The sequence below is a fragment of the Aspergillus aculeatus genome (assembly GCF_001890905.1).
Source record: "Aspergillus aculeatus ATCC 16872 unplaced genomic scaffold ASPACscaffold_22, whole genome shotgun sequence".
In the NCBI taxonomy this organism is placed as follows: Eukaryota; Fungi; Ascomycota; class Eurotiomycetes; order Eurotiales; family Aspergillaceae; genus Aspergillus; species Aspergillus aculeatus.
The window spans coordinates 93,457-119,544 of NW_017962997.1; the positions used below are offsets into that span (position 1 = coordinate 93,457).

Consider the following 26,088-nt stretch of genomic DNA (forward strand, 5'->3'; position numbering starts at 1 on the left):
TAAATATGACGACACATCCAGCACCCCTCCGACCGCAAAACCACCACATAACTCACGCACACGCACAATGTCCATGACCGTGGCAGACAGCAATCAACCCCGGGAGGGCTTTCCGCGTCCATTCCCGGGGACCCCCAACAACGTGCTCGAGCAGTTCCAGATGGCGGGGAAGGTGGTCATTGTGACGGGCGCCGCCGATGGGATCGGGTATGCGGTGGCGGAAGCGATGGCCGAGGCCAGGGGACATGTTGCGTTGTGGTATAACTCGTGAGTTTGCTTTCCAGGACTGTTGATATGCTTCTCATCTTTGTCTTAGCAATAACGCCGCTGTCGAAAAAGCCGAGGTTCTGGCGCGAGACCACGGGGTCAAGGCGGTCGCATACAAAGTCGATGGTCGGTTTCGTTGACGTGTACTGAGGATCAAGACTGACCGGTGGTAGTGTCTGACCCGGAGAAAATCCAGGCCGCGTTGACGGATGTGATTCGTGACTTTGGAAAGATCGACGTCTTCGTCGCCAATGCGGGTATGACTTCGAACCCAAACATTGAGACAACCAGCTGACAGTCTTCAGGCATGGCAATTTCCAAGCCTATTCTCGAGCAGACGCTGGACGAGTACAAGAAGCAGATGTCCGTGAACGGTGCGTCACTTTCCTTCAAGCACATTCATCAGGAACTGACTCTCGCAGTGGACGGAGTGGTCTACTGCTCCAAATTTGTCGGTGACATCTTCAAGCACCAAGGGTTTGGCAACCTGATCATTACCTCCAGCATGAGCGCACATATCGTCAACGTGCCAGTAGACCAGCCGGTGTACAACGCGACCAAAGCGTTTGTCACGCACTTTGGCAAGTCGCTGGCCCGCGAGTGGCGGGACTTCGCGCGGGTCAACATCGTGTCGCCGGGGTTCTTCGATACGAAGATGGGCGCTGGGGAGGACTGCCTGCAGGAGGCGTACCGGATGGCGGTGCTGGGCCGTCAGGGGAACGTGAAGGAGATCAAGGGGTTGTATCTGTATCTGGCGAGCGATGCGTCGACGTATATGACGGGGAGTGATTTGCTGATTGACGGGGGGTATGTTCTGCCTTAGCTGGCTGTCTGGACTAGCTATGCTACTTCAAGCCTTGAAGTTCTTGATCATTCAGGTTGCGATCATGGGGATGTGCATCATGCGCGCTGATAAGCATTTTATAGAAGTAGGCTTGTGGAAGGTCTAGATCAAACTGTAAACGTCTATCGACGAATGTGGGGTGATGGTGAAAGGTAAAAAGCTTAGCTATTTTAGCTTGTGCACAGACCGCAAACCGATCCTGGTTTCCGAGACGATTCAGCGAAGGTAGATGCGCATCCGGCGAGTTTACCCTTCCTTCGGTGACATTCGGCGAGTTTGGGGTTCAATCGGGATCAGAACAAGCCTGTTCACAAGAAAAAGGAGTACCACCCACAGACAAAAACACCCAAACAGCCCCAGCTAGTGTTTACTCGAGCAGGGACCTTTTGTCATAGCCCTGCTGCAGCAGCTTAGCGCCGAGCGGAGTTCGGCATTGCACTCCCCGATCAGACATCCCATCTTCCCCTCGCCCTCAAATAATCCAACACCACTCCATCCACCATCAAACTCCTACTCACCTCCAAGAATGACTTCCGCCACCATGCGCGCATGGGTCTACACCCAGTCAGGCCTGCCCTCACACATCCTGAGACCAACGACCGCCTTCCCCGCGCCGACGCCCTCCTCCCTCGGCGCCGATGACCTCCTCATCGAAGTAGACTACGTCTCGCTGAACGCGATCTGCACGACCATGATGCGCGCCCTCCCCCCGCAGCCCTTCTCCCTCGGCCTCCCCTTCCGGCGCCGCATCGCTGTCCCCGAATTTGAGTTCAGCGGACGCATCCTCGCCACGGGGTCGCAGGTGCCCACCACCCGACCCGAACTAGGCCTCTCCACCCGAGTCGCAGGCTGCGTCTCCGAGCTGGAAGTCTTCGGAACAGGGAAGGGCGCGCTCGCCGAGCGGTTGGTCGCGCCAGCCAGCCAGATTATCGCGCTGACCAGTTGCCCCCTTCCCCTTCAGCCCTCACCCTCCGCTCAGTCACAAACCCAATCCACGACTCCCCCTTCACCTCCACCTGCACCGCAACCAGAACCACTATCACCTTTGGAAGCATCCGGCCTAACCGCCTGCGGCAGCACCGCCATCCAGACCCTCGACCTCACCCGACTAATAGCAGGGGACAAACTGCTCGTGAACGGGGGCAGCACAAGCCTCGGCATGCTCATGATTCAAATTGCACGGCACATCCTCGGCCCAACCGGCACGATTGTCGCGACATGCTCATCGCGCAACACCTCGCTGCTCACCTCGCTCGGCGTCGACGAGGTCGTCGACTACGTCGCGCACGACCCGCTGCACGAGTATCTCCTCGCCCACCACTCCTCCTCTCCCTCTTCCGCAGGAACCCGTCCCTTCGACGCGATAATTGACTGCATCGGCGACGCCACCCTCTACCACCACTGCGCAGCGTACCTAGCCGAGGGCAAACCCTTCATCAATCTGGGACAGATGAAAGCCACCCCCGGGTTTTGGGGGCAGATCGCGTGGGCGTGGGAGCAGGTGGCGCTGCGGTTTTGGCCGGTTGTGCTCGGGGGTGTTCCCCGGGAGTATCGATTTTATAGTGGGCGGCCGCGGGCGGAGGATATGGGGCGGGTGATGGGGTTGGTGGAGCGGGGGGTGGTGCGGGTGGTGGTGGATTCGGTGTGGGCGTGGGGGGAGGTGCCCAAGGTATGTTTTCTTGCTTGGGGGAGGATGGGGAAGATGTGCTGACTGTTGATGTAGGCATATGAGAGGATGGAGAGTAAGCGGGCCAGGGGGAAGGTTGTTGTGAGGGTGGGAAGTGAGGCTGCGTGATTTATGCTAGTGCTTTGCGAGACCTCCTGACACGTTCTGGCTGTTTGTTTAGATGTTATTCCACATATATTTGGTTGATTGAGCGTGATGGTGATTCGATGGGTGGAAGAGGGGTGCTCTCAAATTGAACAGCCAGTCGAACTCAACACTGTTCGCAATCGTGGGACGAATGCCCGATGACAGACTACAGCAGCAAATACGAGGATGATCTTGCTACAGCCCGTGTAGTCCTGTAGCTCACAGCTGCGAGCAATCTACCAATCCACCCTCATCAATATTCCCTGACACGAACCAAGATTTGATAGATACTATCCGGGAGGAGAGGGGACCCCAAGACCCCCTCTGAGAACATAAGTTGCAACATACCAGACAGGCTCTAACCCGGCCCGGGAGGTAGACAGGAGGTGAGAAACACGGAAGAGAGACCTTCTTTCCCGTATCTCTCGCGTCATAAATTTACATAAAAGCACCTCTCCCAACACTGCGAAAAGGGAATGCTAGTGCACACGACCCTGGATAAATTAAGCATTACACTCCCCGGGAATCACTCTATACCCAATCCTGTCCGCACTTGCGCAAAACCTCGGAGCCGCTCACCGGGATAGAGTACTAGGTGGCCTGCCGTTAGCCAAGCTTTAATGCGCACCCAGTTGGCCAAGGTGAGTGGAGGGTCCGGTGTTGTGGTGGAGTTTTAGCCAACCGCGGGAGCAATGCCGCCCCAGCCCTAGATTGATGGGGCGAGTAGCTTCTGACTCCAGCTGGAAGCATTCCTGGATCTCAGATTGATCCAAATATCCCAGTACCATCCATTCATTTCCTTCTATGCATGTGTTCCACACGATTGTAAACCGGTTGCGGGTACGCAATCGACACAATTATCCTAGATTGATGCCCGACGATTGCCCGTCTCCCAAAGCAATCCGCGAAGAAGCATCAGAGGCGAGAGCTCCCACTAACCATTGAACCAGCTTTCAAGATCCAATCCATAACAAAAGACTACACCACTATAAGCACATCCACCCAAGCCACATAACCACCGCACCACGCCAAAAAAAATCACAACCCCCGCAACACAGCCGCCACCCTCGGAAACAACCGCAACGCATTCCCGGCATGAATCCCCACCATTTCGGAAGTATTAAACCCGCCATTCGTCTGAATCGTCGGCAACGTCGCCGCGATCTGAGCACCCGGGACATACGGATCTGCAACCTTATCAGCACAACAGTTCCCACCAACACCAAAAATCAACAAAAGAGAAACAAAGAAAGAGAACATACAATCCGTCCCCGTCAAGATCCTCTCCTGTCCCCAGAAAACTCTTCAGCGCAGCCAGCTGCACCGCGGACGTTGCCGACGCCGTCTCGAAGTAATACCCGGCCAGCTGGGCGACCGAGTCAGCCACGCTCAGCCCGCCCATGAACTCCATCGAGGCGAGACCGGCGATCCGCGTGGCGAGGTAGGGCATTGCGCCACCGCCGTGCGCGAAGATCAGGTTCACCGTGGGGAAGCGGGCGCGCTGGCCGGTCAGCAGCAGGTTCTCCATGGCGCGCACGGTGTCGAAGGGGTATTCGGTTAGCGGGAGGGGGTAGCCCAGCGCGACGGCGGTGCAGGCGGGCGCCGCCGGGTGGACGAAGGCGGTGGCGTTGCGGGCGCTGAGGGCTGCGAAGATCGGGTCGAGACTGCTGTCGCCGAGGTAGATGGTGCCGTTGAAGTTGGTGTAGAGGCCGACGCCGGGGAAGTTGAGGTTGTCGAGGCAGAACTTCGTTGGTCAGCTTTTTACAAAGGAGGGGGTGTTGGAGGTGTACTGTAGCTCGAGTTCGGCGAGGGATTCGTTGATATGCGGCAAAGGTAGGAGGCACAGGGCCCCCAGTCTGGTTGGGTGCGTTTGCGTCCAATTGTGCATTTGCAGGTTGATGCGTCGGGCGAGCTGGCTGGCGGCGGGGGCGTCATGGCGCAGGAAGGCAATGCCCGGGGCTGTGACGCTGACGGTCGAGAAGTTGATGCCTCGTGCGTCCATGGTCGAGAGGTGGGAGTCCAGGGTCCAGTCGGGGACGGGGAAGTCGTCTACATATAAGGTGCCATTCTTGAGGGGATACCCAGCGGAGATCAGGGCTTGCTTCCAGACGGGCGGGATGACGTGGGAATGCACGTCGATGATATAGTCGGCCCCGAGAGTGCTGTGGCTGTGGGCGTGAATGAGGGTTGTGGTGGCCAGGCCCAGCACGATGGATTGGAGGAGGGAGAGCATCATTAGTTGATTTGGAAGAGAACAGAATTGGGGAAGGGGATTTCAGGACGAAAGAACGGGGGAAGTGCTTCATATAGAGACGCGTATGCGATAACTAGTCTCTCGCTAGCTAATTGATTATTCTTGTTCCGGTGGAAACCGGTGATGCGCCGGAGCCCTACGGATGATAGTATGGTACTATACTCCACACAAGCTAAAACGACCGGGAGAGCATTACTAAAAGCCTCCGTTGCATTGCCAGCTTAATTAGCTTGGACTAGTGTCGGGGCTACGGACTAGTGTGCGTTTAGAGCTATCTAGTAGCTGCATTATCAGCCCATGCCATCCTTAGACATGGATGAAATCCTGTCAGCACTAACCTGCATCCGGTAGACACTATCCAAGACAAAGAAACTGGCAATATCTAAACCTGGTCATTCTTTGTTCGATCGCATACTACCTATTCCCCAATTAAAGTGTGGTGGTGATATAAGAGGTTCCCTTTCCCCAACCTACTAACCCGCAGAGACGATGAACATCCACAATCCCCAACGACTTGCACCGATGGCCGTCTCCATGTGCGAACGATCCAGCGAGGTGACTACATGACTCCGTCCAAGCTTGGATGAGCGACCTAATACTAACAGAAGGTCAGGACGCCGACCGAGGACCGTCCCTGGTTATCATCAACGCCACCTTCACTGCCATCGCCACGATCGTCGTGATCCTCCGCATCATCGCCCGTGCTTTCATCCTCAAGAAACCCGGCTTGGACGATGCAATGATCGTCGCTGCGACCATTCTCGCAATTCTAAACGTGGTCGTCTCGGGACTAGGTGCAGTACCATACCCCTCTTCCCTTTCAAACACAGTCGCAGCATCAGCTCACGACCCAGGCGTCACCCACGGCACCGGAAAACACACCTGGGCCCTCAACCCCAGCGACGCCGTGCCCGCAGCCAGAGTATGCCCCCACTCCCTTCCCAGCCACTTTCCCAAGCAACTCATCATCAGACTAAAACCCACAGCTCCGCTTCATCACGCACATAATCTACGTCCTCGCCAGCGGAAGCATTAAAATCTCGATCTCCCTACTCTACCTACGCCTCTTCCCGACGCTGCGCGGCACAACCATCGCCACCATCGGCTCAATCACCGCCATGACCACCGCGATCTTCCTCGCCACGATCTTCCAATGCTCCCCGCTCGACACCGTCTACAACACCCAGAAGTACGCGCACGCCGCGTGCCTCGACGCCGTGGTCTTCTGGTCCGCGACGGCGGCGCTGTACCTGCTCACCGATTTGTGGGTGCTTATGCTCCCGGTTCCAACGATTCTAGGTTTTCCTTGCCCCAAAGTGTTCCCCCCCGGAGATACTTGGAGTGTCTGACCCGTTCATCAGGTCTCCAAGCCAGTCGCAGGAAGAGACTCGTCTTGACGGCGCTGCTTTCTCTCGGAGCATTGTGCGTATCCCGGTCACCTCGTCTCACCTTACCTTACCTTACCTTACCATGACACTAAGAAGGGTAGCGCGTGTATTGCCAGCATCGCGCGGATGGTCTACATCGTTCGGCTGTACCAGGGCGTCGACCAGAGCTGGCACAGCGTGGACGTCTCGATCTGGTCCGGGGTGGAGCTGGCGCTCGGGATCGTGGCGGCGAGTATTCCGAGTCTGAGGCCGATGTTGGACCAGCTGGCACCGGGGGTGTTGTCGTCGGTGGGGCGGAGCTATTCTCGTGAGTCGGGGGCAGCGGGCCAGAGGAGGTTGGCTGGGCCGTTCCACGGGGATATCTCGCTGGTCCGGTTGACGGGGAAGGGGAGGGATGGGGATTATGGTTCGAGTGCTAGTATTGTGCGGGGGTCGTCTGGTGGAGCAGTGTCTCTCGCAGGAGCGTAGATATGTCATTCTCGAGCTAGATTCTGGTTGAGGGTTGAAGGTCTTGGGGGCTTGTATGGAGAATGGTAGGTGTGCTCAAGCTCGGAAGCGGACATGGTCAGATCCGGATGTGTCTGCACCTCCGTATCCATTCGTATCGTCGATGAATTATGGATGAATCATCGAATAGTCGGTCAGAGAGAATGAAGCGTCTGGAACAGAATAGGTGAATGAGGGGCAGACGGCGAGGGGAATGGTCTCTGGTTGGACGACGCCATGCAGCTTATCATCCCTTGCAGGGATCCCGGGAGAGTTTGGGTGACTCCGACATGCATGGAGTCGTGCTCCTCAGTGCCGTTGAGTTAGTCGCGACAGACCATCGTTCTTTGCTTGTTGGATGACAGACAGTCATCGAAACACTACTTGTCATTATCTTTCTGTCGAGAAACCTCTGCCAGTCATCCATGGTGGTGTTATTCAGTTGAACTGGGGAGATCGACGGTGGACGGGGATTAGGGCTTTCCCGGTCAGCCACCCGCTCCGAAGTGATCCCTCCCCAGTCCCCACCGTGCAAGATTCCTTATCGAGACTCACAGGCAGAGAATCACCTTACTGACCAAGTCTACCCTTTGTGGGCTCTCAGTTGATCCTTACGGCCCAGATCGGTCCTGTCTCAGCTGTATCGTGATCCATCCCTCTCCATTGACAGCGATCGCCGCGCCAAGGGGTCGAGATCGGATGCACGCAGTGGCACTTACGAAAGGTGGCAGGATCATATACCATGTAAAAGATGTGGAACATATACTAAGGTAGTCGGCCTCCTACCTCGCCTGTCCTTCAGCACTGATCCCCTCTGAGGCGACAGCGCTGAGACCGGGAAGTCGGATGGCTGGCGGTTGGCTGAAAGTCGGCGCTCGGTCGGCGACAGATTAGGAGAGCTGGAGATGGAGCCGCCTTGCCTCGGCAGGCTAAGACATTCTTAGGGCAGAGGTCACGTTACTGCGTGACCTCAAGCAACTAAGACAGTTCCACGGGAGATACACCCCACATTGCCTATCTGAAAAGAGGTCCCGGTTTGTCTGCCGTTCGAGCAAGGTCGAATTTTTCTACATGTGTACGAGTAAGAGTAAGAGTACCGGAGTCCGTCGATGGGGCCAGTCCAACAATTGCCGAGTGGAGACAGAGCGGTGATCCGCTGAGTCAGCCGGGTAAACTCCGCTCCGCGATCGGCCCCAATTGTCAAGTTAGGGCCCCAGCAGCGCTACGCAATTAAGAATGCGACCAAGACAACTAGTAGTAACCCTGAATTCCCCGCCCCCGGAATCTGATGTTTCATGGCAGTCCAACTGGCAACATGACAGATGAAGTCACTTTGGCTCTCAAATCCCAACAATCAACACCCAATGCCTCTATCCATCCGTCAAATCCCAAAATTCCAGCCACGCAGCATCTCCGGCCATGATTGGCTCCCAAAGACAAAGCCTCTGTGGACGAAAGTCAGCAGAAAACTTCTTCCCTCGCGGAACCAAACACGTTCTCCCTCCCGAGACCAAAAACCAGTCCGGACAGAGTTCAGCGACCCATGAGTCGATCCAGGGCGGATAGGCACGAACGACAGCGAACTGGTCGACCAGCAAAAAAAAAATCGACGAACCACAGAACCAGACCAGGCACCAAAAGTTCGGCGGATGTGCCTGGCTAGGATCCAGGCCCCAGCCACCACTAATGCAGCTGCTAATGCAAGGAACAAGGAACAGGGTTTGCAGTGCCTGCCAAGCGCCTGCACACCTACGCATCTCCCTACGTAGCCCGGTAAAACCGGCCTATCTTATCAGTCCGGTGTGGCGGGTCGCGGGTTTTTCAGCCCTCCTTGCAGGACAGACCGTGGATGGGGGATGTGATCCGTCAATGTGATCTTTGGATCTTGGATCTTGGATTTTGGAGTCTGCATATGTAGAATTTTTTTTCTGCAGTGGAGACAGCGATGTGATTGATCTTGCTTTTCCTGTCTGTCTCAATTGGTAGATAAAGAGTGATCTGCCCGAGAAATACCATGCAGTTTCTCACGCATCTTCCCCTCCCCTCTTTCCTGACTCCTCCTACTCCCACTCCTACTCCTCCCCTTTAACCCTCTCTACACCCCCAAAATGCACACCACAACACTAGCCCTGGCCCTCGCCCTCGCCAGCGGCACTTCTGCGACAAACTACACGGCCATGACCCGCGCCGTGACCGCGCTCAACACCCTCCAGACCTACTACAACCCCACGACCGGGATCTGGAACACCTGCGGCTGGTGGAATGGCGCCAACTGCCTAACCACGCTGGCGAATTTGTCCCTCAAGAACAGCACTGTCAACGACACCGCCACCGGGGTGTTCGAGAACACCTTCCGGGTGGCCACGAACACGAACCCGTACCCGGCGCGCGGGATCGACGCCGACTACACCGCCGCCAACGGCACCGCGTACACCATCTCGGGCCAGCCTACGGGGGCCGCCAACGCCTCGCTGTGGCTGGACGGGAGCTACGACGACGACATGTGGTGGGGGATGGCCTGGGTGGCCGCGTATGATGTGACGGGGGTGACGGATTATCTCGATCTCGCGGAGGGGGTATTTTACCATCTTGTACGTTCTCTATCCCCCGTTCATTCCACTACAGGGTGTCATTCCCCCTTCGATTTGAGTTAGGGCTGTGTTGTGTCGGAATGCATGCTAATGGAAACGATAGAGCCGCGCTTGGCCCTCCCTCTGCGGCAACGGCGGTCTCGACTCGGACTACACGCACGTGTACGTCGGCGCGATCAGCAACGAGCTCTTCCTGGCGCTGGGCGCCTCACTCGCCAACCGCGTCGCGACCAACAGCAGCCGCGAGTACTACCTGGACTGGGCGAAGCGGCAATGGGCGTGGTTTGAGAGCAGCGGCCTCATCAACGCTAACCACACCATCAACGACGGGCTGACGGGGGCGTGCACCAACAACGGAATGACCGTGTGGTCGTACAACCAGGGCGTCATCCTGGGGGGACTGGTGGAGCTGCACCGCGCCACGGGCAGCCACGCCTCCAACTCCACGTACCTGACTGCTGCGGGCAAGATCGCGCAGGGGGCGATCGCCGCGCTCGCCGACGAGGACGACGTCATCCATGAATCGTGCGAGCCGGACGCCTGTGACTCGAACGAGACGCAGTTCAAGGGGATCTTCATCCGCAACCTCAAGGTGTTGCAGGGCGTCGCGCCGAATGAGACCTACGCCCGGGTGATCAATGCGTCGGCGGCGAGTCTGTGGGCGAATGATCGCACTGACGCTACGGGGTTCGGGATCGATTGGTCGGGGCCCGTCGATGCGGCCACGGTCAACGCCTCGACGCAGAGTTCGGCGCTGGATGCGCTGGTCGCGGCGATTTGGTAGACGCCCCTGGTGGGCTGGTGGGCTTAGTTGGTGCATCTGGGTTGCATTTATAGATTAGAATAGACGTCGGATGTTAGATTTGGGAGTGTTTTGTATATACTTGCATAAAAGCATACGTGATTCGGCATTATACTACACACCGGGAATGCTTAGCTTCAGTACCTGTCGATGTCTCCTTCGTGTACATCTACATCCCCAATAGCCTGATATACGGCGCGATCGCGACCCACTGCCGGTGGAACCTGATAGCGGGGCCGCCCTGAACCCCGGGATCATCAATGATCTCCCTCGATCGGAGAATGTTAGGATGAAGTCTCTGGCAATTGTAGTAGCACGTAACGCGCAGCTATAGAGATATGAGGAAGAAAGTAGAAGAGAGGAAAGCCAGGATTCTGAAAAGTCCTGACTAAGAAAAATGATAAGCACAAACTGGCATGTAGCGTATATCTGTACTACAGGCTATACTAGACGGACCGCCAAGGAATTACCGATCGCCAAAACATCAAAACCGATGGTATACGAAGAAGAAGCACATAATAAAATATCCAGCTGTCTAACAAGGGGGAAAAGCCATCATCAATCAAGTTAGCTAGAGAAGTAAAAGGCACCACCAATATGCAAGTCCTCCTTGATAGGATCCTTGATTAGAAAGTCGAACACATCACCGTCCGTGAACGTATGAACGTATAAGAGTACCAGATCCCATGTATGAAGTGTTCTTGGTACCTCAGTTCGAGCGCCCAGGTTTACGAGACACGGAACCAAAGCCCTAAGTAGCTATAAAAAAGCAGCCTCAACCTCAGATCTAAGCCTGCGTGTACTGTGTGCGGAAACAACACGGTATACACGGGCCGCACAGCACGCATGAAAGTCGCAGTAGAAGGACTTGTTGTACCGGCCTTGCTAGATACCGGCGCACCGGTTGATATTATCTCCAGACATCTGACACAGAAACCGAGGTACACACACCCGTCATTACAAAGCGAACTCGAGATAGGAGAGAATCTCTAACCCAGAGAAACAGAACACAGTGCATAATTCCTATATGACATAGGGGTGAAACGTCTAACGACAACATGTGATAATAAACAGATCTTCCCCGGTATTCGATAACATATCCTTGAGCATCGACTCAACCTTGACTACTATCTATACTTGATTGAATCCATAGGAGCGCTCCCTGTCCCTATGACTGATCGACATCAGTATATCAGGCGAATTGGAGCAGCATGGTCTCATCAGGTTGGGTTAATCTCGGGATACTGGGGTAGGCTGGCCAAGTGGAGGCATCTATGCCCAGACTGGTGCAACTCCCAGGACAGACTTTGAGCAGGAATTCCCACAAGCCAGAAGGAGTGAAATCACCAACCAGCACGGCCTCCTTCAGGGCCGTAGCCCTGCGCTAGTAAAACATGCTGAGAAAAAATATTGGAAAGAGAGAGTTAGAGAGAAGATGAGATATAGAGAATGAAGCACTCAAAGATGGAGGAGAAAAGAGAAGGGAACAAAACAATAGAGAAATGACCAAAAATGGAACAAGAGAGCGTGTATATTTGTCAGTCGATAGCCCTAAGAAAGAGCCAGTGACAGATCAACAGAGGGAATGAATGGCACTTTCGCCAACCATATATTTCGGGCCATCAAGTCACGTGGTAGGGGTAGGGTTCCTGAAGAACAATAACTACTACTTCCTAGAAAAGAATCTGAACAGTTATTAGGCTCATGGGTTGGGTCCAAACCCAACCTGTGTTTTCGTGGGGTGGGAAAAAAATACCAAGTAGCCAGGCTGCTTACATAGCCAGCCCACATATGGATCATGTCACTCTGTCATTCATCTTAAATCTGGATAAGATGGGCTACACAAACATTTATAGGATCCTAGCGGGGTCAAAATAATATATCCTAGACAAAAGGTTGACTGCCTCGAACCTTAAAAACACATTACCCAGGTATGTAGATGCCAGAGTGACAGCACTACCCTCCCTGTCATCCTCCCAGGCATCAAAGCTATAAAAATCATCAGAACAATATACATTCATACTATATACCCCCAAGACGACCCACTAAACATCCTCCGCATGCACAACGTCCTTTCCCTTCCCACTCGTCCCTCTCCGCCCAGCCTTCCCCCCCTCAACCCCGCCCCTTAAGCCCGCCCCCGGCCCATCGAAGATGACCGCAATCTCCTCCAGCGAATACCCCTTGGTCTCCGGGTACCAGAAATATGCCGTGACGCCGAACACCACCAGCACCGCGATGAACACAATATAGTAGCGCCACTCGATCGCATCTAGCGCGATGGGGTTGACAAAGGTATTGAAAAACATGGCCACGATGGTGGCGCACCACGTCACCGTCAGGCCGCGGGAGCGGAGGCGGTACGGCCAGATCTCGCAGGGGTAGGCGGTCAGAAAGGGGGTTCTTCGCCATCATTTGTTAGTTCATGTCGAAGGAGTCGAGGGTGGGAAGGAGACAAACTTACAAAGCAATGCAGTAACCCGCGAAGAAGATAAACAGAAACGGAATGACGGCGGCCCCCGTCGCAGAATCCCCGGTCGACTTGAACGAGCCTGACAGCGCAGTCACCAACACATAGCTGACCAGCATGATGCCCGCCGAGGCCAGGAACAGCGGTCGGCGGCCCAGTCGGTCGATCAGGTACGCGCCCAGCGCGGCACAGCCCAGATCCCACATCTGCAGACACGCCGAGATCAGCGTCTGGTCGCGCACGCGGGTCACGCCCACGGAGGTCAGAATCAACGACAGATAGTACGAGACCACGCCGTTGCCGGACCACTGCGCGAAGAACCCCAGGCTCACGGAGATCATCAGCCGCCACCGGTTTCCCGGCGTTTGCACCATCTCCACGTAGCTGCCGCTGCTGTGGGCTTCCTGCTCCGCGCGGATAGTGGCTCGGATGGTTTCGAACTCGTACTTCACCAGCGGGGAGGAGTCGTCCCCTGCGGCATGGTACTGGGCCAGGATCTTGCGGGCCTCCTCGTCGCGACCCACGGACAACAGCCAGCGAGGACTCTCGGGCGCCCAGAGGAACCCCGGCAGGCCGACCACGGGCACCAGGGCCTGCAGGACCGAGGGCAGCCGCCAGGACCACGATGAGGGGTAGGTGCGCGAGGCGAAGACGACCCATGCGGCGACCGTGCCACCGACGTACCATCCGGACATGAACAGCGAGTTGAGGATGCCACGGTGCGTCGGGTAGGCGATCTCGTTGATCAGCAAGGGGACCGAGTTGCCAAACATCGCCGAGGCGAAGCCCAGGAACAGCCGAGCAAGCATGAAAGCCACGGGGTTGGGGGCGGCCGTCTGCAACGCAGTGCCGAGAGCGAGAAAGACATACCCCACGTACACGCCGGGCTTGCGTCCGTACTTGTTGGCAATCCACGAGGCCGTCGGGTATCCGACACCACAGCCTAGCCAGTAGATGGCATTCAGCCACCCCAGCTTGGCACCCGTGGGATTGTTCATGAAGCTCTTCCACTGATCCAGAGCCTCAAGACCGTTCATGAGGGATCCGTCAAATCCGTTGGCAGAGGAGAACATAACCAGAGAGAGAATAATGAGGTTGAGGCGCAAGAGATGGCCTTGCCGATACCAGGGGCGATCGCCAGCTGGCAAGACTGCAGCAAGCTCATCCCCTGCAGTAGGCTTTTCGCTGATGTCTTCTTTGCTCGAGCCCATCTTGACAGAGATTCTAGATAGAAAGTGGTCAAGAAAACCAAGAAACGCTGGACCAGGAACGAGGGAAAGCAGAGGTTTTATCCCGACTAAGAATCCCTATTGTCCCGATCGGATGATTCATTTCACGCCTTGCTCAGCTGGGGTAAGACTTTTTCGTATGGATGCAGAGTATGATGCAAGCGAGGTAAAACCTGTTCCCATCGTGGCAGACTCCGATCTTTTCCTTGTGGCTGAGAACGCGGAGAAACAATACGAGCAGCCAATAGAAGACCAATCCGTGCGCTCGTCAACCCATACACTCGGCCATCGGCTTGTCGCCCGGATATGCAGCAATACCCTGGGGTAAAAATGGGAGGAGACGTGGAGAAATTGTTGGGGAGGGTTTGGGGTTCGGGGCCACGCGGGAGGAGCGGAGAAACGGAGAAAAGGAGAAACGGCGAAATAGGCGAAAATGCGGTCGATGGAGCCACCGGGTTGATGACACTGACAACCAATCATGCCACACTTTCAGTACTCGAGTATACTGTCTGGAGGATAATCAAAGCTTAAGCATCCACCTCCATGCTCATTCTGCAAGTCACTTGTCGGCGAAGATGTTGGGGTCAGTCGTTCTCGCTGTGGGTGGGTTCTAACATATACATAATCGCTCGCATTCAGCGACGCAGGTAATTCAAAGCATTTTTCTTCTCCTTCAATCTTCGTCGTTGTGTCCTGATCAACAATCGTCGTCATGCCGTTCGTTGAACCACCTCTCCCCGAGACGGACAGCGCCTTCGCCCAGATCGCAAACGCAGATGTGGAAGTACTGTTAAAACAGCTCACGCTAGACGAAAAGGTCGCACTCTTGACAGGTAGGTCCTAGGTCCAGCAACAAAACCAGCCAATTGCAGTCCTAACGCACCATCCTCGCAGGCGACGACTTCTGGCACACGGTCGCCATTCCCCGCCTCGGAATCCCATCGATTCGACTGTCTGATGGCCCGAACGGCGTCCGCGGCACGCGCTTCTTCGGCAGCGTCCCGGCAGCCTGCCTACCGTGCGGAACCGCTCTAGGAGCCACATTCGATAGAGATCTAGCGGAGGAGGTGGGCGGTCTGCTGGCGGACGAGGCCAGAGCCAAAGGCGCCCACGTCATCCTCGGCCCAACCATCAACATCCAACGAGGGCCCTTGGGCGGACGAGGGTTTGAGTCGTACTCCGAAGACCCTCTTCTCTCGGGTATAATGGCTGGCCATTACTGCAAGGGACTGCAGCAGAAGAACATCAGTGCCACCCTCAAGCACTTTGTATGTAACGACCAGGAGCACGAGCGCATGGCCGTCAACTCGATTGTCACAGACCGGGCCATGCGGGAGATTTATCTCCTCCCTTTCATGCTTGCAATCGGGGTGGAGAAACCAGACGCAATCATGACGGCCTACAACAAAGTGAACGGTATCCACGCCTCCGAGAGTCCAAACCTCCTGCAAGACATTTTGCGGGGCGAATGGGGCTGGGACGGGCTGCTGATGAGTGACTGGTAAGCTCACTTCCTCGTACCATGCGAACCATAACTAAAGGCAGACAGGTTTGGTACCTACAGCACATCCGAAGCCGTCCAGGCGGGCCTGGATCTGGAAATGCCGGGTCCCTCCAGATGGCGTGGCAGTGCTCTTACCCACGCAATCACCGCCAACAAAGTCTCCACGGCCACGTTAGACGCTCGCGTGCAAGCTGTTCTAAAGCTTATACAGAAAGCCAGCAGATCCGGAATCCCTGAGCATGCACCAGAACAACAACTCAACCGCGAGGAAGATAGACAGCTTTTGAGGAAGATCGCGGCAGAGGCAATTGTCTTACTCAAGAACGAGAACAGCATTTTGCCGCTGAACAAACACAAGAAGATCGCCGTGGTCGGTCCCAATTCGAAGATTGCGACCTATTGCGGCGGTGGTAGTGCTGCGCTGAACCCCTATGAGGCCATTTCACCGTTTGAGGGCATCGAACGTGTAGCTCAAGCTGACGTCGAGTTTGCGCAAGGCGTGTACGGTCATCAGATGCTGCCCTTGCTCGGCAAGCGGCTACAGACCAGCGATGGCCAAATGGGCTTCACTCTAAGGATCTTCAACGACCCACCAACCGTTCTCACCAGGCAGCCACTAGAAGTCAGACACGAGACGGACGCCCAGGTCTTCTTTCTGGACTACAACCATCCCGAACTGCAACCAGTGTGGTATGCTGAAGCCGAAGGCGACTTTATCCCCGAAGAGTCTGGACTGTATGACTTCGGTCTCTGCGTCCGTGGCACCGGAAAGCTCTACGTGGACGGAAATCTGCTGGTGAACAACGCCGACGTACAGCGACCGGGGCCCAGCTTCCTCGGAAGCGGCACAATGGAGGAAACTGGCACGCTAGACCTTGTAGCCGGCAGATCCTACAGAGTTCAGGTGCAATGGGGATGCGCCAAGACTGCCAAATTCAAGATCCCCGGCGTGGTAGACTTTGGACACGGCGGCTTTCGATTCGGTGCATGCAAGCAGCTGTCCCCTCAAAAAGGAATTGAGCAGGCGGTCAAGCTAGCTGCCAGTGTAGACCAGGTGATCCTCGTGGCCGGGTTGAGCGCCGAGTGGGAATCAGAGGGCGAGGATCGAACCAGCATGCGCTTACCACCTCACACTGACGAACTGATTTCACGGGTGCTCGAGGCAAATCCCGACACAGTCGTTGTGGTGCAAAGCGGAACACCAGTTGAGATGCCATGGATTGACCAAGCGAAGGCTGTTTTGCATGCATGGTATGGGGGTAACGAGACGGGCAATGGTCTGGCTGATGTCATTTTCGGTGATGTGAACCCGGTAGGCCCACGCGATCCCATTGGATTTCATCTTCAGGACAGCGACTGACAAGATTATCACACAGTCTGGTAAACTTCCTTTGACCTTCCCCCGCCGTCTGAAAGACAACCCCACATACTTCAACTTCCGCTCCGAAGGCGGCCGCATCCTTTATGGAGAGGACGTTTACGTCGGATACAGATTCTATGACGAAGCGGCGATCGAGCCGTTGTTTCCTTTCGGACATGGTCTTTCTTACACCACCTTCGCACTGTCAGACCTGTGCCTGGAGTGGAATGCGGATAACAACGTCCATGTACGCTGCAAGGTGCGCAACACCGGCACAAAGGCTGGCGCAGAAGTGGTCCAGGTGTATGTGGCACCGGTACAAGCTCCACTCAAGCGTCCTCAGAAGGAACTCAAGGAGTTCCGGAAGATCCGTTTGGACCCTAATGCAGAGGAAGTAGTCAAAATCCCGCTTGATCTGGTACGCGCGACCAGCTTCTGGGACGAGAAGGCCAGCGCTTGGTGTAGTCACAGTGGTACATATCGGATTTTGGTTGGCACCAGTAGCCGTGGACATTTCCTGGAGGCTTCCGTGGAGGTGGCAGAGACGACATTCTGGTCTGGAGTTTGAGAAGATCTATTGCAAATAAAACAAATATCAATTCATGCTGGGCGAATACGATCTGTATCGACCCAGGCCTGTAGGTTCATCGTATTCACACTTTCACTGGTGTCAAGCCGAGATAATATCTCGGTAGCGAGGCGGATGTACTCTGCCGCTCTTTCTGCTTCAGGCTCGCTGGCCTGAAACGGGCAAGTCAACATGACGGAGGCGATATCCCGTACTTTGTAGGCTAGATGAAGACCGTTGATTTCCAGGTTGAGTTCCGGGACGTTGTAGAGCAGAAAGAAAAGCTGACGGCAAAGCTCCTCCCTTGTCCTCCAGAGAACTCTTGTGTCTGCAAGGGATGTGTGCAAGCCCGGGCTATCAGCTGCTGACAGACCTTGCGCCGCCTGTGAAGCCTCTAATTGGTCTAGAAGCAGGCTCTGCAGCCAGAGATGAGTGACGTGGATGTTGACACGCATGGACTCAAACGACGACCGTAGCAGAGCAGAGAATTCGTCCGAAGCCAGGTCCTGGAGGCAGGAGTTGCCAGATACTACCCAGAGTCGCAGGGATGGTGGCACATCGTGCAACAAATTCCGCATACACTGTAGCCGGTCCCGCAGGTATGCCACCCGAACATCGGTGTCTTGGGCTCGAACACAGGCGCAAGGTTCGGGTAGGCCATTTTTCGGATGAGGGCTGCGGATAGCAGCCCAGAAGACGCGTGAGTGAATGTTGAACCCGGTGGTCAGACATGATGTCGGGACAGGCGGCATCAGCACCTCGTGCTCGAAGATAAACTCGTCATCAACCTCGAGCGGCATCAGATCGTCGGGATTGATTAGTTGAAGCTGAACAGGATCTAGATACGAGAGTCGCTCGCCCAGCATATTCTGCAATTGCGAATGACTATTTCACGGTTGCCATCAGACCGGCTGCAATCGAGTGGCAATGCGATGGTCGGACTTACACAAATCCATAAAACACCAACCAAAACCCCTTCTTCCGCAACTGCGTCTCAATGCAATTGAGCCCGTCGTAGGCAGAGATAGAATGGAGATTCAGAAGACGAGCGAACTGCATCGACTCCACATCCAGCATCCGGGCGCGATTATGGTCTCCCAGCTGCAGAAAGGCAGCGAAGAGCAGGAAGGAGGCGGCAAACTTCTGGAAATTGATCTCGTCAAAGTAGTAGGATGTTCTCAAGCCCAGATTCTTTTCGTAGCAGAAGCGAACCATCTCGCGGCGCGTGGCAAAACGCAAGGGAGGATCATGCGATCGGTACGAACGGAACTTGCTGGGCATCGTCGCGACAACCACTGCGGCAATGGCGACGGTCAAGGCAAGAAACCCAGTGTCTTCCTCGTGTCGGCCTCGGCGCAGGCATTCTTGGAAAGAGGGGCGGTGAACGATGGGAACGAGTGGGTAGACGTGGTCCAGATAATCTTGCATGATGCGGTGGAAGAGAGTTTGCTCGCACAGATCGTCCGCGGCGCAGATGCCTGCCTTGCGATGGCTGTCATTCGCTGGCGGGGGCTGTTGTACCACGGCCTGGACCACACTGGTTTGTGACCTGCTGAGTGTTATCTCGGGATATCTGCCATTCATTGGAAGAGACCGAACATACCGCTTTTTTGGGCCTCTGGTTTTACAGGGGGCGAGAAAGGTGCAAGGCCGATTCAATCGCTCGCAGCGCGCGCATCGTGAATTTGGTGCTCCAGATGGAGAGCCTGGGAGCTGACATTTGACCTTGCGCTTCCGGCAGAGATCGCAAGCTTGTGTGGAAATGTCAATGCGCTGAGTATGGGGCCGGAGAGGGGGCATCGTGATGCATTTTGTGTAGACAATGGACTGGTTCAAGCGAAGAAGCTGGGGAACGAAAGTACTGGCGATCCCGAGGGAAGACCGAGCCGAGGCGAAGGTCGGTACGGCGACAGGCTCCTTATCGCGACCGATAAGAGTCACGAGGGTATTATGTGGGGGACTTTTCTGCCACCGCCTAAACCCACCACTTTCCCGGCCTGCTTTTTTGCAGCTGTTTGTGGTCAAAATCTGGATTTCTCTTGCGAGGTTGCGGGCGTTCTGCCGGGAGAAGCGGTGAATATAGCGGTGTGGCGTGCAGGCCAAACCTACCACTTTCCAGCTCCAGTTTTTGGGGACTGTTTGTGGTCAAAATTCGGATTTCCCTCGCGAGGTCGCGAGCGTTCTGCCGGCTAAAGCGGTGAGGTTGACGGTGTAGCCAGATTTAAAGCTGCGGCGCTGGTGCATGTGTAGCAGTATGCCTCAGGCTGCAGTTCCCTAAAGGTACCATGTCACACCCGCGACTCTCTTTGACATGCCTGATGCGCCGTACAGTGCCAATCGCCCACCACCTTTACACTCACATACCAAAGAATAGATCTACTATCCAAATCTGTATCTGTACAGCCAGTGCTTTCAGCTACTCGAAGCATAAACTCAACCCCCTAAAACCACTGTCCAGCGTCATCATTCCCGCAGACCTTCACCATCGGACCCATTACAATCGGATACCCCGGAAGCCCCGGGAAGGTCACCTCAGCATCGCATGCCTCTCTAATCGTTAAGCTATCGACACAGCCACATTTCTGCTACGAGGCATTGATTCGACACGACATTTGGCTATTCCAGATTTATTGTCACCCTCCGACGCCGGACTCGCGCAATGTCGATCACGACATTTCCCCGGACCGCGTTACGTACAGAAAACTCCACATGGCTCGCTTCCCCGCAACCCAGACATCAAGGTCATACGATGGTGCGGCCATGACGCGCCGACTTTCCCCAGATCCCATTCCCGATGTAACCTTACGTCGTTGCCCAGGCTGAGGGCTGAGGGCGAATCGCAGTATGTCCGAACCTGGGGTTGTCTACGTCGTAACGACGTAACTATAGCATCTGCAGAGGTCTAGACTACGGCTTCCAAGTAATGCAAAACAGAACACATGTCATTCAAATCAAGTCTCATAACGCCTTTATGCCATGGAATAGTGATATCATGATGCGACCGCGGTCATGCAAACAACGCTCGCTAGGGGAAAGCCCTTCGGATAGCAGAAGTCCAGCTGCTAAGACTCAAGACATGATGCATCGCGGGTGGTAGAACATTAAACTATAAGTGGGAGAATGCGATCAACGAGATCCGTCGTCATTGGTATGCATCGCATCGTCAACGAGAAGGTCGTGTCGTGTCGTAAAGAAGAGAACACCAAGTCGCATGTTTAGCTGTCGGTGTTGGCGCAAGTGAAGCTGTTGCTGTTCGCATCGTCGTGGATGGCGGTGCCCGAGGCGTAGAGACCCAGGACACACAGGATCAGACCGAACAGAGCAATGCCAATGTTGAGCACGGTGAGGGCAATCTTCTTGGGGCTGGAGAGCCACTGGCCCCAGTTGAGGTGGAGCCAGTAGACACCGCTGAGACCGTAACTGAACCAACTAGCGAAGAGGGCGCTCTGCAGAACTATTAGTGCTGTACTGAATGATGCTAAAGCGAGCAACTTACAATCAAACCGTTCAGGTCACTGAAGACGGGAATAGCCTCGGCAATGATCCAGGCAACGACCCAGCAGGAAAGGCCAAGGCCGATCCAGATGGAAACCGAGCGCCAGCCGCGGCTGTGAATGAGATCGGACTTGTGGCAGGTGCGGAAGTAGATGTACTTCAGACCGATGTGACCGTTGACAACACCAGCACCAACAATCTAACCATGAATTAATTCATGTCCATATCGGTAGAGAACAGGCGACTTACAGTAGGAATGGCAATGCCATAGGCGACCTTCTTCAATAGGGGGCCGGCGGAGCTCAGGGCGGGAGACTGGACGTCCTTGCCGACGTAGTAGTAGACCACAATGGCCGCGGTGGTGTACAAGCAGATCTCAAAGCCCTGAAGCATGAACAGCGACTTCTTGAAGTCCTTGGGCTTCTCCATCTCAGCGATCAAGCCGAAGAAGGCGACGTGGGCACAGTATGCGAAGACAATGTTCGAGACGGCGCTGAAGGCCTTGTAAAGAGAAGTGTCGACAGTGGCTTCGATGATACGACCGGGGTGGTCCTGGACACCGACTCCAATCATGGTGATCATGACGGCGCTGAAGATACTCAGGAAAGCTGGGCCATCGGTCAGCGAATGATCCAGAGCGGAACGATCAGGAATACTCACAGAAGAAAGAGATCCAGGTCATGCCCTTCATGGTACGGGGAACCGACAGAGCCATGGAGATGACCATACCGATCACGCTGAAAACAATCGAGCAGGTACCGTGGTCGGTGATGGTGTTCATCATGACACGGAAGGTCAAAAGATGGCTGCCCATAACGAAGATGCAGAAGAGGAACTGGCCCAGGCCGAACATCTCACGGCCAAAGGGGCCCAGCAGGATTTCGCCGGCATCAGCCAGGTTCTGGATGTGGGGGTAGCGCTCGCGGAAGAGACCGATGTTGTAGCCGGTGTACGTGGCGAGGATACCAAGACCGACAATAAGAATGATAGCACTAGATGAGCAATCGGTCAGTGAACGCCCCGTGCGATCGACCTTCGACCAACTTACGGGACGAGACCCAGAGCAGCCACGGCTGCGGGCAGAGAGAGCACACCCAGGGAGACAGACTCGCAAATCATGACTGGAGAAGTGGTTAGTGGGGGACAGTCAGTCGCATTGATAGGAGCTCTTACGCAAGCCGCATTGCCTATAAATGACGTTAGCATGAATGAAGAGCGCGGAGTGAGCTGCAGTTGAGACGTACCACCACTTCAAGGTCTTGTACTTGATTTCGGCCAACTCCTCGTTACCGAAGGCGTCAGCCTCCTCGAAGCCGGGCTTGTAGCTGGTTTCAAGGTCGACGGATGCATCCTTCTTCTCGTCGATGCGGTCGGTAGCGTAGGGTGGAGGGGAACCGTGGACAGTGTCCATTGTGTTTGGTGAATGGGTGTGGTGTGTGGAAGTATTGAGGAAGGATGGAGAAGCAGCGACGGAACGGGTAAAGGGTGACTAAGGTCGGAGAGGAGGGTGCGGGAGGAAGTGTCCGGGATGCTGCAGACAATGGTGGATGGATGGATGAATAGAGACAGAAATGGAGGAAATCAGCAGGGGAAGGAGAGGGTTATAAAGAAGATTCCGGAAAAAAACAGCTGGGGCGGCCAGATGAAGTTCGGTAGAGGAGGGAATGGTTTGACATGCCGAAGACCTGGGGAAAGAAGATGGGGAATTGGCAAGTATGGAACTCGAGCCAGGCACATAGTGGGCACACAGTGGGCACACACGAGCAATCGGCCCGGCACCGAGACAAGCAATCGCCGCAACTACAACAGATCTGGAGGGAAATTTGTGAACGGAATTGGTCACCAAGCCGATCATCGGCCAGTGCGGACCAATGAGACGCATTACCGCCTCGGGGGCGGAGGCGGGTTCCATGGGAGGAAGTTCGGGCGGTGCAAATTGCTACTGCCAGCATGGAAGAACCAGCCGCGGCGGAAATGGCTAGAGCTGCGGTGGAAGCTTTTCTCGCCCGGAGTTGGCCTGCAGGACCGGCTTTCTGCCTGCCTACCACCTACCACTGGCAAACGCTGGCCAGACTCTCCGTTGATTTGCAATCCAATCGTTGAGCCCGAACCATCGGCACTGTCGCTTAGTTGCTCCTCTTTCCTCGTGGTTCCCCATCTGGATTCCACCATTGCTCGTCCAACTACGAATAACAATTGCTCATTTGGACTGGTCAGACTGGCTCACATATCTAAGGTTGTTTTATTTGCCGGTCGGGAGTTATTTCTTCCCCGGGGATCCCCGAGGTGGTGGACAAGTAGCAATATGACATGCAGGTCATGTGATGTGTCCACCCTTGCATTTCCACCCACCTTACTTCTTTCTCTTCACTGAGTAAGAAAACAACAGAGACAGACACAGCCCAGACGCATGCTGCGGACTCCGGTGGACGCCGGACGCACGTCTCACACGGTGCCAATCATTTCCCAGGGTGTCTGCAACGATTGTGCGCCACCGTCTCCCTAGAATAGGCAATTTGCACGGGCTGCCCCCCCGGTGCCAGAGGTGAAGGTGCAAATTGAGTCGGTGGCGCCGCGAGGGCAGGCGGAAGGATTGGCTGGCGGTCTAGCGGCAAATGCTTATTTTTTGTACGTAATTTGGTGGCCGTTAGCGGCTGATACCACAACGTAGGGTTGCATTCACCGGTCGCCCCATCAAGACCGCCCGCCAAGCTTCGAGCCGGCCTGTTCCACTGCGGTACGCTGCTTATCTTGCTGGCAATTCCACCACCAGTGACTGGTTGGTCTGTACGTAAAGCAAAGCCGGAGGCCATTGAGACACTATTCTCTATCTAATCTCTCCCTATCTACAGGAGGCAGGAGGGCATACTGATGCGCAGTGAATCACCGGTGAGTCTCAGACATGCTTGGCAGTCCTCAAAATAAGCATCACGCTACAAGGAGACAAAGTTGCCGATGATCAGGTGGCTCGTCTTAATTCCCGTAGCCGTAGCGAAAAGGCCAGGCCTGTGTGGGAGGGTTTAGCCACTTATGTTCATTGGTCGGGAAGCCCCGGGATTGGACTTTGCACGCAGCTGTTTGCAGCTCCCGGGGCTTTGAAAAATCCGGCCGAGGCCAGCCTTTGCCTCTTGCGGAGGGCGCATACTAACTTACAGTTCCCGAAGAGTATCATGGGTGTAGTGTAGTGCTCCGTGGTATCAACCATATGAGCCTTGGACAATCTTCAAGGTTCTATACTCAGCTGAACCAAGAGAGAAAGTATAAAATCGTTTATTGATCACTCGATCACTCAGTCCCATGATCAAACATAACCCAACTGTACAAAGCATTCAAGTTGTCTTTATGAATAGTGCTCAGCCGAGATATATAGTTATCTACCCGCAGAGTCACTACGACACAATAGAGACCACCAGCCTTACTGCACAAACAATAGAACCACACTATCCAATAACGCGAACATCTTTTTCGATGCATCCACTGCAATAATGAATCGCAGCGTCTTGCCACTCATACAAGCACCGTCAACCCCACCAAAAATTAGAGTACTTTTCCAGCGCACCCTAACCAACCCCGGAATACGCCAAGCAAAACAGCCCCAAGCAAGCACTACACCCCGCGTGCAAAATCTAGATCCTGAGTCACCATGATAGCATCCCTGCTTCATGGCCATGGCCATAGCCTAGATCCTTGACCCCACCTGCAGCCATAGCAGCCTGAGGCACCCACCGGGGTAAAAGTCAGGCAGAGCAATTACCCCGCCAAGCCCAACGCAGCGCCGCAACCGCCACGCCACGGGATCGAGTCGAGTCATAGCTGAGCTGAGCTGGCGGGCAGCAACACATACCTTACCTCCAACCCACCGTCAAACCAAACCAAACCAAACCACAACCCACCCCAATTTACCACCTCACACCTCACACCTCACCACCCTCACAACCACAAACCACAAACCACAAACCACAAACCACAAACCACTAAACCACAAACCACACCACAAAACCACAATGAGCACCCCGAAACAAGCAGTCGTCTGCGTCTTGTAAGTGTGCGCCCTCGTCTACCCGTCCATCTTGCCCGGAACGAACCCGCCCACTGACCAATCTCTCCCTATATCAGCTGCGGCTCCCGCTCCGGCACCTCACCAGCCCACCTCGAAGCCGCACGCGCCCTCGCACACCAATTCCACACCCACAACGTCCAACTGGTCTACGGCGGCGGCACCGTCGGCATAATGGGCGAACTGTCCAAGACGCTCGTCTCGCTATCGGGCCCGAAAGCCGTGCAGGGGATTATCCCGCGGGCGCTGGTCGAGGTCGAAGAAGGATACAAGACCCCCACCCCTACTCTCGGGAATGGGGCTGGCCCCGGCGGAGCAGGCAAAGCGCCCGAGCGCGTGGGTGGGGGCGACACGATGGAGGAGACGGAGTACGGGCAGGTGACGGTGGTGCCGGACATGCATACGCGGAAGCGGCTCATGGCGCAGAAGGTGTTGGAGGGGGGCCCCGGGTCGGGGTTCGTGGCGCTGGCGGGCGGGTTCGGGACGATGGAGGAGCTGATGGAGGTGACGACGTGGAATCAGTTGGGGATCCATAATGCGGGGGTCGTGCTGTTGAATATCAATGGGTACTGGGATGGCGTGCTGCAGTGGGTGCAGGCGGCCGTGAAGCAGGGGTTCGTGAGTCGCGAGAATGCCGGCATCCTGGCGGAGGCGACCCGGCCGGAGGACGTGCTGCGCATGTTGCGCGAGTATCGCATCAGTAGTGATCGGATGGCGTTGGATTGGGGGCAGGAGTAGATTTCTTTACGGGTAAGGGTACGGCAGGATGCAGTGGGGGTATAAATCGCATTATAGACTAAGGTATACATCGAAATGCTAGGCCAATGGAACGGATTTCTTTTTCACTTGGCTTGGCGCGACATGAGGCCTGGATACAGTCTGAGGAGAGATACAATGGCTTAGGATGGCAACTGAAGTACTAACTGGTGCCTCAGGTCAATCTACAGCAGGCGGAAATGA

General features: G+C 55.3%; 10 protein-coding genes across 10 annotated transcripts; 6 read left to right on the plus strand and 4 right to left on the minus strand.

Annotated features, from left to right (window-relative positions):
• The first annotated feature begins 62 nt into the window (after positions 1–62).
• Positions 63–1,320, plus strand: ASPACDRAFT_82209 (uncharacterized protein). The gene is made up of 5 exons (XM_020206047.1): positions 63–267; positions 317–393; positions 441–524; positions 573–641; positions 690–1,320. Exons 1-5 carry the CDS (start codon positions 68–70, stop codon positions 1,088–1,090), a joined length of 831 nt encoding a protein of 276 aa, XP_020051375.1. The 5' UTR covers positions 63–67; the 3' UTR covers positions 1,091–1,320.
• A 317-nt stretch (positions 1,321–1,637) lies between these two features.
• ASPACDRAFT_48140 (NAD(P)-dependent alcohol dehydrogenase) lies at positions 1,638–2,906 on the plus strand (the record flags this gene model as incomplete). Its single annotated transcript, XM_020202071.1, has 2 exons — positions 1,638–2,780; positions 2,835–2,906. The coding sequence occupies 2 exons, from the start codon at positions 1,638–1,640 to the stop codon at positions 2,904–2,906; spliced, it is 1,215 nt and encodes a 404-aa protein (XP_020051376.1).
• Positions 2,907–3,877: 971 nt separating this feature from the next.
• Positions 3,878–5,216, minus strand: ASPACDRAFT_1891956 (amidohydrolase family protein; the record flags this gene model as incomplete). The annotated part of the gene is made up of 3 exons (XM_020198645.1): positions 4,715–5,216; positions 4,187–4,591; positions 3,878–3,902 (listed from the first exon to the last, which is right to left on the minus strand). Exons 1-3 carry the CDS (start codon positions 5,158–5,160, stop codon positions 3,878–3,880), a joined length of 876 nt encoding a protein of 291 aa, XP_020051377.1. The 5' UTR covers positions 5,161–5,216.
• Positions 5,217–5,700: 484 nt separating this feature from the next.
• ASPACDRAFT_48142 (uncharacterized protein) lies at positions 5,701–7,034 on the plus strand (the record flags this gene model as incomplete). Its single annotated transcript, XM_020202072.1, has 5 exons — positions 5,701–5,733; positions 5,792–6,100; positions 6,165–6,442; positions 6,540–6,600; positions 6,660–7,034. The coding sequence occupies 5 exons, from the start codon at positions 5,701–5,703 to the stop codon at positions 7,032–7,034; spliced, it is 1,056 nt and encodes a 351-aa protein (XP_020051378.1).
• Positions 7,035–9,087: 2,053 nt separating this feature from the next.
• ASPACDRAFT_1883692 (putative glycosyl hydrolase) lies at positions 9,088–10,511 on the plus strand. Its single transcript, XM_020198342.1, has 2 exons — positions 9,088–9,643; positions 9,747–10,511. The coding sequence occupies exons 1-2, from the start codon at positions 9,161–9,163 to the stop codon at positions 10,425–10,427; spliced, it is 1,164 nt and encodes a 387-aa protein (XP_020051379.1). The 5' UTR covers positions 9,088–9,160; the 3' UTR covers positions 10,428–10,511.
• A 1,793-nt stretch (positions 10,512–12,304) lies between these two features.
• On the minus strand, positions 12,305–14,468 carry ASPACDRAFT_127506 (uncharacterized protein). The gene is made up of 2 exons (XM_020197030.1): positions 12,910–14,468; positions 12,305–12,848 (listed from the first exon to the last, which is right to left on the minus strand). The coding sequence occupies exons 1-2, from the start codon at positions 14,124–14,126 to the stop codon at positions 12,491–12,493; spliced, it is 1,575 nt and encodes a 524-aa protein (XP_020051380.1). The 5' UTR covers positions 14,127–14,468; the 3' UTR covers positions 12,305–12,490.
• A 388-nt stretch (positions 14,469–14,856) lies between these two features.
• On the plus strand, positions 14,857–17,576 carry ASPACDRAFT_36871 (beta-glucosidase H; the record flags this gene model as incomplete). The annotated part of the gene is made up of 4 exons (XM_020200255.1): positions 14,857–14,977; positions 15,039–15,645; positions 15,694–16,960; positions 17,025–17,576. 4 exons carry the CDS (start codon positions 14,857–14,859, stop codon positions 17,574–17,576), a joined length of 2,547 nt encoding a protein of 848 aa, XP_020051381.1.
• A 32-nt stretch (positions 17,577–17,608) lies between these two features.
• On the minus strand, positions 17,609–19,376 carry ASPACDRAFT_48146 (Zn(II)2Cys6 transcription factor; the record flags this gene model as incomplete). Its single annotated transcript, XM_020202073.1, has 3 exons — positions 17,609–18,461; positions 18,523–19,125; positions 19,180–19,376. 3 exons carry the CDS (start codon positions 19,374–19,376, stop codon positions 17,609–17,611), a joined length of 1,653 nt encoding a protein of 550 aa, XP_020051382.1.
• A 1,415-nt stretch (positions 19,377–20,791) lies between these two features.
• ASPACDRAFT_48147 (neutral amino acid permease) lies at positions 20,792–22,482 on the minus strand (the record flags this gene model as incomplete). Its single annotated transcript, XM_020202074.1, has 7 exons — positions 20,792–21,022; positions 21,073–21,270; positions 21,321–21,679; positions 21,732–22,063; positions 22,120–22,192; positions 22,245–22,258; positions 22,316–22,482. The coding sequence occupies 7 exons, from the start codon at positions 22,480–22,482 to the stop codon at positions 20,792–20,794; spliced, it is 1,374 nt and encodes a 457-aa protein (XP_020051383.1).
• Positions 22,483–25,187: 2,705 nt separating this feature from the next.
• ASPACDRAFT_82212 (LOG family protein) lies at positions 25,188–25,966 on the plus strand. The gene has a single exon (XM_020206048.1). It carries the CDS (start codon positions 25,303–25,305, stop codon positions 25,864–25,866), a length of 564 nt encoding a protein of 187 aa, XP_020051384.1. The 5' UTR covers positions 25,188–25,302; the 3' UTR covers positions 25,867–25,966.
• The last annotated feature ends 122 nt before the right edge of the window (positions 25,967–26,088 follow it).

What these genes read in the sequence shown, in the direction of transcription:
- ASPACDRAFT_82212 (XM_020206048.1), top strand. Translation starts at nt 25,303, where the DNA reads ATGGGCGAACTGTCCAAGACGCTCGTCTCGCTATCGGGCCCGAAAGCC.
- ASPACDRAFT_82209 (XM_020206047.1), top strand. Translation starts at nt 68, where the DNA reads ATGTCCATGACCGTGGCAGACAGCAATCAACCCCGGGAGGGCTTTCCG. An exon ending in GGTCGCATACAAAGTCGATG is followed by an intron (nt 394 to 440) that starts GTCGGTTTCGTT and finishes GACCGGTGGTAG; the next exon opens with TGTCTGACCCGGAGAAAATC. An exon ending in GAAGCAGATGTCCGTGAACG is followed by an intron (nt 642 to 689) that starts GTGCGTCACTTT and finishes TGACTCTCGCAG; the next exon opens with TGGACGGAGTGGTCTACTGC.
- ASPACDRAFT_1883692 (XM_020198342.1), top strand. Translation starts at nt 9,161, where the DNA reads ATGCACACCACAACACTAGCCCTGGCCCTCGCCCTCGCCAGCGGCACT. An exon ending in AGGGGGTATTTTACCATCTT is followed by an intron (nt 9,644 to 9,746) that starts GTACGTTCTCTA and finishes TGGAAACGATAG; the next exon opens with AGCCGCGCTTGGCCCTCCCT.
- ASPACDRAFT_127506 (XM_020197030.1), bottom strand. Translation starts at nt 14,126, where the DNA reads ATGGGCTCGAGCAAAGAAGACATCAGCGAAAAGCCTACTGCAGGGGAT. An exon ending in GCGGGTTACTGCATTGCTTT is followed by an intron (nt 12,849 to 12,909) that starts GTAAGTTTGTCT and finishes ATGATGGCGAAG; the next exon opens with AACCCCCTTTCTGACCGCCT.